Source organism: Microtus pennsylvanicus, chromosome 4, assembly GCF_037038515.1.
Source record: "Microtus pennsylvanicus isolate mMicPen1 chromosome 4, mMicPen1.hap1, whole genome shotgun sequence".
Classification (NCBI taxonomy): domain Eukaryota; kingdom Metazoa; phylum Chordata; class Mammalia; order Rodentia; family Cricetidae; genus Microtus; species Microtus pennsylvanicus.
The window spans coordinates 41,183,083-41,192,613 of NC_134582.1; the positions used below are offsets into that span (position 1 = coordinate 41,183,083).

General features: G+C 41.3%; 1 protein-coding gene and 1 pseudogene across 4 annotated transcripts in view; one reads left to right on the top strand and one right to left on the bottom strand.

Moving 5' to 3' along the window:
- Prelid2 (PRELI domain containing 2) overlaps positions 1 to 6,907 on the top strand; it is a 70,840-nt gene extending 63,933 nt beyond the window's left edge. For all 4 annotated transcript variants that reach the window (XM_075968761.1, XM_075968764.1, XM_075968762.1 and 1 more), the window contains 2 exons: positions 117 to 185; positions 6,643 to 6,907. In XM_075968761.1, coding sequence (XP_075824876.1) covers positions 117 to 176 — 60 coding nt within the window. In that variant the 3' untranslated portion in view covers positions 177 to 185; positions 6,643 to 6,907. The remainder of the gene's footprint in view (positions 1 to 116; positions 186 to 6,642) is intronic.
- Positions 6,908 to 7,791: 884 nt separating this feature from the next.
- On the bottom strand, positions 7,792 to 8,914 carry LOC142848978 (vacuolar protein-sorting-associated protein 36 pseudogene; annotated as a pseudogene).
- Between the last annotated feature and the right edge of the window lie 617 nt (positions 8,915 to 9,531).

A 9,531-nucleotide genomic window follows, 5' to 3' on the forward strand; every position in this document is an offset into this window, starting at 1 on the left:
TCTTCAATGAATATATGGCCGGGACCTGGATTCCCTGAAGGGAAAAGGTTGTGATAAATGTAACGGTGCTTGTCTATGAAAGATGGCGTTTTGATTTTTCTTTCTTCTCTCCACAGGGAATTAGAATAATGGAGATGCTGCTAAAGGAACAGTGTGGTGCTCCCTTAGTGGAATAAAAATCATCAGTGAGTATCAAAAGCAAAATCAGAATTATTTACTCAAGCCATGTTTTCATGCTTCTAAACCTGGCATTATGAATCAGCCTCCCTGGGCTATCTGTGCTGTACGTTTCCCAGTGATAGCCATAGAACACTATTTCACAGGCATTTTGTTATCTGCTCAGCAGCTTTATTTGCTTGGCTTTCTGATTTTCAAAGCAGTTTTGTACTGTGCGCTGAGTTACAACTGCTTTCAAATCGCTAAAACTGTTCGGTATAATCGACCATGATTGAGGCCCTTGAGGTGGCAGAGATTTGTAAAGGCCGCTCTCAGGATTAGCTGAAGCTTGCTTGTTGTTCTCAGAACAATGAGAAGGGAGGCTTAAAGCCGTAATTGGGGCAGGAAGGATCACAAGAACAGACTGTGTTGATTGGCCACTAAAACAAATACATTTTACTAGTCTAGAAACGAATCCCCAAGACCAGAATGCGAAATTCTCCCAAATACGCAGCTTCCTGAATGCGGACCTAAAAGCGTGGTGTGACAAAGTTTATGCCCGACCTTATGTGGTGGGTGACAGTCCAAACAAGGCAAACTGAAAGTATTGTATGTAAATTATCTTACGAGTATACAGTCTATACGACAAGGAAATGAAATTAGTGTTTACGCTTGGGTTCTAATCCCTGGGAATCTTATTATGTGTGTGCAAATATTGCAAAAATATGAAAAAAATTTTAATCCAAGATACTTCTGGTTCCAGGCAGTTTGGATAAGGGATACGTAATAAGAATATTCTCCCCATCACCTGAAATGCCATTTTGAAGGAATCCGAATCTTAGGAATAGTATTTGGGCTCTGGCTTGAATGTCTTGAGTGATTAGGAGTGTTTGTCCTGGGTACAGACTAGCAATTCAGAATTATCTTTGGCCAACTTAAAGGGACACTACAAACAGTTTTCTATAAACAACCTGGTGTTTCAATTGTGGTATACAATGAACTTGAGAGCAATTAACTAAAGAAGAATTGATAGGCCCCTTCACACGCTAGAACCTTGAGTTTACACCCTGCAGCCATGCCCCTGAACAGACACTTGGTTGGAGAGCTGAGTTTCCGTTTATTTGCAAGTTGAACGCCCTGGTGTTCTCATGAATGATTAGCTGTATACACTTGATATAGCGTAGATCTCAATGTTACTGTAGGGCTAAAACAGATAATTTTAGTTAATACAAGCATGGAACATAGTAGGTGCTCATAGAGTGTTAGAATTGAATCTAAATATGGTTTGCTTGTATAGCCACCCTGTTCCTTAAACAGATTGTAAAGAACTTGGCTACATCCCCGTTTTTCTAGGCTAGCATATTTGTGAGGCTCACTATGTTAGTTATTCTGCCCACTATGGTGATAAAGTACCTTACAGAAGCAACTTTAAGAAAGGAAGACATATCTGGGATTATGTTTAAGAAGGGATGGAGCACATTATGGTGGCAGGATTGTCAGGTGACTGGTCACATTGCCTTCACAGTAGGAAATAGTTATAAATGTTGGTGCTCATTCTGTCTTCTCCTTTTTCCATTTATGTTAAATTCAGAAACCTAACCCATGACGTGGTGCCACCAGCACTCTGGGCATATCTTCCCTTCTTGGATAAATTTTTCTGGAAATATCTTCACAGATTCACCTAGAATTGTTTCTCCTAATCACCCCCATTTTTTCAACCAGACACCTTAAACTGTAACATCTACCCTTTGTCGTCAAGGGTTCAATGGCCAACTCATAATGTATCATGAAACATACTAAATACATCTCATCGTGTAATAAAAGATGCCAACTGAAAAAAAAAGTAGCTTCTGATGGGTCTTATGGACAGACACAAAGGAAAACAGCCACATATTAGATAGTAAGAAACGTATTAAACTATTCAAGCAAGGCAACTATAGCTTGTATAACATGGATGATTAGAGTCCCCAGTTGATGATAATAATGAACTGTTATTGGCCAATATCTGCCTATTTTCTGCACAGACCAAATAGACCAAATGGACATAAGGTTGGAGCCACCACTCCTGTGGCCTTGATGGTGGCTCTCATCTTCATGATCTCTCCGGGGATTCAATAATGGCTCTGCTTCACTGTAGTCCCAGGTAGAGGCATCTCTAATGGCTTCCATTTGGCTGCTTCAATCTTAATAGACCGCGCTCTCACTAAGTACTAATGTGCTTGTGCACTTGGGCACTGATCCCAACTCACCCCGGGGAGTGAGATCTAAAAACAGCTAAGTTACATGAGGGACTTAGGGAAGGCATGCGCCTGCTAGTTTCTAAACTTTGAACTAGTGGCCTTGAAATTTTAGTGAACATCAGAAAAATGGAGGATTTTAAGGCATAGACTAGTGGCCCCACTTCTGGAGTTCTGGTTGACAAGTCCTGTGGGAAAGGAGATCTCCTGAGCTCACCTTTGGGTAGAGATGATGGAGGCAGTCAGTGCTAGGACACCAAGAAGACGGAGAGCTGGGCCTTCAGCATTTTTGTGTGTATGTCTACCTTTATATCAGTTGTCAGAATGGTTTCTCATCTGTTGACAGAGGTTTCTGTTCTGCTCAGTCCTGTAGTCATTCAGTCCCAGAGAAACACACAGAGGTCTACATTAATCATAAACTGGTTGTCTTATTAGCTCAGGCTTCTTATTAACTCTTACATCCTATATCAGCCCATAATTCTTGTCTGTGTTAGCCACGTGGCTTGGTACCTTTTATCAGTGAGGTGTTCTCATCTTGCTTCCTCTGCATCTGGGTGACGACTGTGGACTTAGCCTTCCCTTTTTCCAGAATTCTCCTGTTCCTGTTGCTCTGCCTATACTTCCTGCCTGGCTACCGGCCAGTCAGCATTTTAATAAACATGTACAAGAGACAAATCTTTACAGGTTACAAGACCATATATTTTTCTCTGTTTTTTTTAAATAAAAGCCTCTTCTTATCTATCTATCTATCTATCTATCTATCTATCTATCTATCTATCTATCTATCTTCTGAATGTAGACTAACTCCAGGTTAGAGCAAACTCACCTGAAAAGAGGAATCAAGGCTCATGCCAGCTTGTGGTTCTAAGTCAATCTGGGTTTAAAGTGTTGTGAGTAAAGATGAATAAATTTAAAAAGGTTACAATGTGGCCTCTTATCTTTCAGCTATGTCCAGTCTGTGGCCCATGTGGCCCAGGACAGCTATGAGTGCAGCACGGCAAAAATAATAAACTCATTAAAAAGTAATTTGGAGATTATTATTATTATTGTTATCATTATAATTGCTATTATTTTAGCCTGTGTGTGACTTGATCACACAGTTCTCCAGTATAATCTCTGTAAATGATAATATTTTTGCAGTATCAAGAGGTGGGACACTTGGATTTTCTTTTTTTTCTTTTTATCATGTGAGACTAACCTATGACTTGAGCTTTCCTGGTGTATTAAAAAAAAAAAGCTTACCCCATAAAAAAAACCAAAAAACCAGTTTGCTCTATCTCAAATAGCTAAGTGGTTGAGGTCAGCTTAATGCCAGAGCATCAGAGTGGGGCAGTAGCACTTGGGTGTCACAAAATTCCTGTGTTCTATGCATAGAGTAGGCTGTCATAATTCATTACCCATTTTCTCAAAGTAGTAAAGATAAAGGAAAGGATATATATTTTTCACATCTACAATTACCAAAAATTAAGGACTACTGTTTGAGCTTTAAGCTGTTCCCCAGATCAGCGTCATTGAGTTATTATTTATTTGTAACTGAATTGATGATTTCGTTGTTGATTTTGTAGTGTACCGTCTTGTGAAGTATAAATAAATAGTTCTGCAATCATCACTACAAATCAGATTTAGAAAAGTTTGAGGCTTTGACGTCGTAGCCCAGCTACAGCTTTATTCTCTTCCCTCCCCATTTTCTTGACAATTTTTACAAACATGGTGTAGTTTGAAATGCTTCTGTCTTGATGGAACCTTTTTCCTTTCTCAAAAATAGCTTTATGAAAAATAAGTTGTAGGTGGGGAGTGTACTGCTCTTGAGATGGAAAGTGATAAAATTAAATAGAAAGGGGCCAGCAATTGGGAGGATGGGGCAGGATTGCTGAGAGCTTAGGAGTAGTCTGGGCTATGGAGTGAGACCTGTTTCAAAACTAAAAATAACATCTTAGAAGATGACTTACTAGGAGAAGGTGCTTGCCCCCAAGCCTGGCAGTCTGAGTTCAGTCTTGTGAACTCAGGTAGTAGAAGGAGGGTACTGACTTCCATAAGTTGTCCTATGACCTCCACACGTGTCCTATGTGTGCACACATATAAACACACACACACACACACACACACACACGTAACTAAAATGTTGTAGCAGCAGGCCACTTGTTGGTTCCCAGCCACTCAGCCCCAAAATAATCACACAGAAACTGTATTAATGAAATCACCACTTGGTCCATTAGCTCTAGCTTTTTATTGGCTAACTCTTACATCTTAATTTACCCATTTTTATTAATCTGTGTATTGCCATGTAGCTGTGGCTTACTGGGTAAAATTCCATCTGGCATCTGTATCCGGTGGGGGCTACATGGTGTCTCTCTGACTCCGTCCTTCTTTCTACCTTGCAATAGGCCAAGTCAGTTTCTTTATTAACCAATGGTATTTACAGCATACAGAGGGGACTCCCACATCAAAAAGTAAATTAAATAATCATTATATAATAATGGGTAGGAGGGACCACACAGAGAAGAGTTTAGAAAACTATTGCCATATGCTGTATCCAGACTGCTGCTTTTATAAATAAAGATTTATTGGAACACAGCTGTGCTCTTGGCTACCTTTAAAGTTGCAACAGCAGACCTGAATAGTTTTGATAGAGAACTTGCATTCCTTAGATTCTAAATTATTTACTTTATTCTTCTTTTGTTGTTTGTCGGGAACAAGAAAGGCAAAGTTTGCTGTCTCCAGAGTTAGTTTCATAAATTAGCATCAAGGGTTGTGGTGGTGATTGTGTAACCTTTTAAAACAGTGAAATGGGTCACATTCTACCTCTGCTCTATAGTTTGACAGTTTATCTCATCTGCATTCACGCTAACACCTCACTTAGTGAAGACTGGCATTATGCTATCTATCTTAAGGCATGAAGAGATATTTAAATGTTAGCAACAATGAACTTAAAAGTTCCATCAACAGTGGTCACTGGTGTCACTCAGAGAGTTCCACATTTCTATTGCACATGCAATAGAAATACAGACATTCTGTTAGCATAGACAATGTCACTGTATGTAGCATGGTAATAATATGAGCACTGTTCTTAATTTAATTGATATGCCAACTTTTAAATTTTGCAGCTCTCCATTTTTTTTGTCTTTTGCACATGTGCATATGTATATGTATGTATTTATCTGCACAAATCCAGGTGTTTGTGTGTGTGTTTGTGTGTGTGTGTGTGTGTGTGTGTGTGTGTGTGTGTGTGTGTAATGGAGGGAAGGAGGAAGGAAGGGAGTGATAATCTGAAGTATTAATTCTTACCTTGTACATTATTCGAGACAGAGTCTCTTGCTTTTTCTGCCAGGCCTGGGAGTGTTTTGGGAGTTTCTTGTTTCCATTTCCAATCTTGTTTGAGTGCTGGGATGATGAACACATGCACTATTATGTCTGTCTTCACAGGATCTCTGAACATTTGGACTCAGGACCTCATGATTGTGTTTTGAACACTTTACCCTCTCAGCCACTTCCCCAGCCCAGTTCTCTGTCTGTAAAAGACAATTTGCAGAGTTACGCCAATATGCAAGACGAAAGATTATTTCATATTTTTACATTACTTACCTTTAATCCCAGCACTTAAGATGCTGAATTCCAGGCCAGTCAGGGCTAAGCCTACCACCCTCCCACACAACAAATGTAGGATTTCAATTCATGTAACATATGCCTACATTTTCCTTGGTACCTAGCATCAAAATAACATCCATGAACTCTCTGACCTGTATGTCCAAGTGGGCATTTGAAAATGGAGAAAACTTAGAAGGTAATTTTCTCATGGACCAAAGTGGAGGCTTATAAATCTCACTAACCAGTATGCTTGTGGCATTGCTGCTGACATGTCTGTTTGATGGATTTTTGATTTCCTGTCACTTTTGAACAAAACAAATAGCCCTGACATCTGTTTGTTCTTGCCACTGGCATGCCGGAGATCGGCGTGGTGAGGTTTGATAACACAGTAGAGTTCTATCTCGTCGGAATGATTAAGACCTCAGTTTTAGCTGTATCTTCAGCTCCACTCTGAACCAGCTCCTCTAGGTAGCTGGACTTAATAAAATGAGGTGCTTGCCTTGTTCGGAGATCATTAGGAGGTAGGAATGCAATTTCTTCAAGAATTATCCATAGTGAGAGAATTCGAGTGACTCTTGGGAGTTGCTTCAGAAAAGAGGGCAAATAAGTATTGATTGGTGAGACATGTTTATTAGGTGATAAAACCTATTTCTTTCTCTTGCAGGGAAGCTGCCTCTGTGTTTACTCTTTTTTTCCCCCAATCACTTCTTGGCTGTGGCTTCATAGGCAAAATTACTGGATGCAGTTTCAGGACACAAACACAGTGGCTTAGAGAAGAAGAGACCTTCCTGCCGGAGCATGGACTGACACTCCACTTTGGAGCCTGCTTCAAATCAGGGGACTCATGGAGATGAGACCTTTCCAGCTGGAATTTTATGGCATGGTCTCTTTATGATCTTATGAATAAAGGGAAGGAACATTTCAGATAATATCTGTGCTTCCTCAAGATGTTTTGCTGATTTCCTGTGATGGTGTCAGGGCGGCTAAGGGCAGGATGAAGGCCCAAGTGAGGCACCTTGTGCTCACTAGCTGATGTCATCAGTGTTCACAGGATCCAGGAGAGGATTCTGAAACACATAAAGGGGTTCAACCTGGTACTTCTTTCCTGAGAGATGGAATAGAAAGACAATGTGCCAGAACTGTGGTAAAGCTAAGCCACATGTATACAATGGTTAGCTAACCACATGGGTACCATGGTCAGATACCCACATGGATACCATGATCAGTTAACCACATGAACACCTTGGTCAGTTAAACCACATGTATGTTATGGTCAGCTAACCATATGTATACCATGATCAGCTAACCCCACATATACCATGGTCAGTTAAGTCATAAGTATACCATGGTCAGCTAACCACATGGATGCCGTGGTTAATAAGCTACAAGTATACCATGGTCAGCTAGCCACATGTATACCTTGGTTGGTTAAGCCACATGCGCATGAACGTTTGACATTCTCAGAAGTCAGTACAGCCTTTAGGAGGTAGCGTGTAAACCCTGACTTGTTCCTCTGCAGGAACCCGAAGAGTGGAGTGAGGAGCATAAGGAGGGGGCTGGCTGTGGCTCCCACTAACTTGCTTGTGATGTGGCAGACTCTACAGTTCTGCTTTTGACTAGTAAAGTGGGAGGAACCAGGCATGGTTCTTTCTTTTTTGGGGGGGGGGGAGTAAGAGTTTTATATTATACTGTGAAGTTCTAACAGATTCTTGGTTTATTTGTATTCATTGCTTAGCTCAATGTCATATGACTTTGGCATAATGCCAAGTGTATTGACAAAAGGTCTATCAGATACAAAATTCTTAGTTCTGTGTCAGAAATTTGGGTAAAACCGCAAGCCTTCCACGGAGTCATCTCGGCAAAGATGGCCCATCTTCTCGGCGAGAAGCAGCCTTTCTTTAGCTAGGAGGACAGACATCCCCACAAGTTTGGCAAACTCTTCTGATGTTAAAGATCCCCTTTCTGAAACTGTCTCCAGGGCTGAGGCCACCATCTCCTCTTCTTTGTGGGTTTGAAGTTCAATTACCATGACACCACTGTCAAAAACCCAAAGCCTGACAGGCAATTTCAGTGCCTCTAGCATCTTACATGCATTCACTAAATCTTCTGGTGAGAGCAACTCCATCCCTCGAGCTCGGTTCACTAAACAGTACACCTCTGTACATTATTCCCCCACGTTCCTCTAATGGTGCCTGCAATATTCCAGCCAGCTGTTTGGCCAGCTGCATGTGGTACTGCGTGCCTGAGCCATAGGTCTCCCTGGTAACTGGGTTGTCTATTCCCATACTCAGCAAGTAGGACTTAAACCTGATGGTCTCATCTTCTGTGACGTCACCTTGTTCTCTTTAACCTTATTAGCGATTGATTTTTGATAACTCCACCATTTCCTTAGCCTTGATCATTAGCTTGCTAAGGTCTTCAAAGGCCTCAGAAATGTTTTTGTCAGTTTCTTTTCTTTTTTCTTCGAGTTTCCTTTCAATACCTACAATCCCCTACAGCTCTTACTCTTCCCGGCTGGGGGCCTTTATTTGTTTGTAATGACTGGGAAACTGGCACATTCTCCCACCTTCTCTGTGTCATTACCTCTGATAAACGCCTATAAAACTCGATCTGGCCATGTTCTTTGAAGGAGAGTTTGATGTAGGAGTTCTTACTGCTCTGGAATGGACCGGGCTCTTCGTTAGAAGGAGCTGGGTGCAGATGAACCACGATTTTGGCACTCTTCCCAATTCCGACTGCCTGTTCCTCGATGAACACAACCTGGGACAGAGGAATGGCCATGCAGCACTCATTGTTTTTCTGGTCTCTCCAAATCAGCCGGTGTGTACTAAGAAGAAGTGTCCCAGCATCGAATTTTATCTTCTCCTCGCCGTCGTAGACGCGCACCCCGCGCTGCTGGATCACCAGCGTCTTGTTGATCTCCAGGAGGCCGCTGGTCCACCGGCATGGTTCTTTCTGCCTGTGGGTTTAGCATGAAGAACACAGGTTTGGGACCAGTCAGATAGGTGTGGATTAAACCCAGATTCTGCCACAGTGTGTGTACATCATTTTTAAACCTTTCCCAAGTTAATTTAATAAAAATTGTGCAATGAGGTGATGACCTTAAATGAGGCTACTGGACTGACCTAAGATGGTTTATAGAATTGTTAAATAGGATCCATTATTATTGAAATGATTTCTGAGCATTTGCTTTTCTGTATTTTTTTTTTAAAAGACAGGGTCTGATGTAGCCTAGGCTTGCCTTAAACTCTCTATGCATCCAAAAATGATCTTGAACTTCTGATCCTTCTGCCTCTGTCTCCAGAGTGCTGGGATGACGGGTGGATGCTGAGGACTGAACTCAGGACTCAGGGCTCCGTGCACACTGGCAAGCTTTGTCCCAGTGGAGCTCCATCCCCAGCCTGGGCATCAGCTTCTCAACGGTGATGTAGATGGTCTTAGTGTTTGCAATTCAGATGACATTAGTTTGCATTTGCCATGATGAGAAGCCAAAATATAAATGCACACCATCTAAGAGAAAGCTTGAAAGGAAGTAATAATTTGAAATTCATCT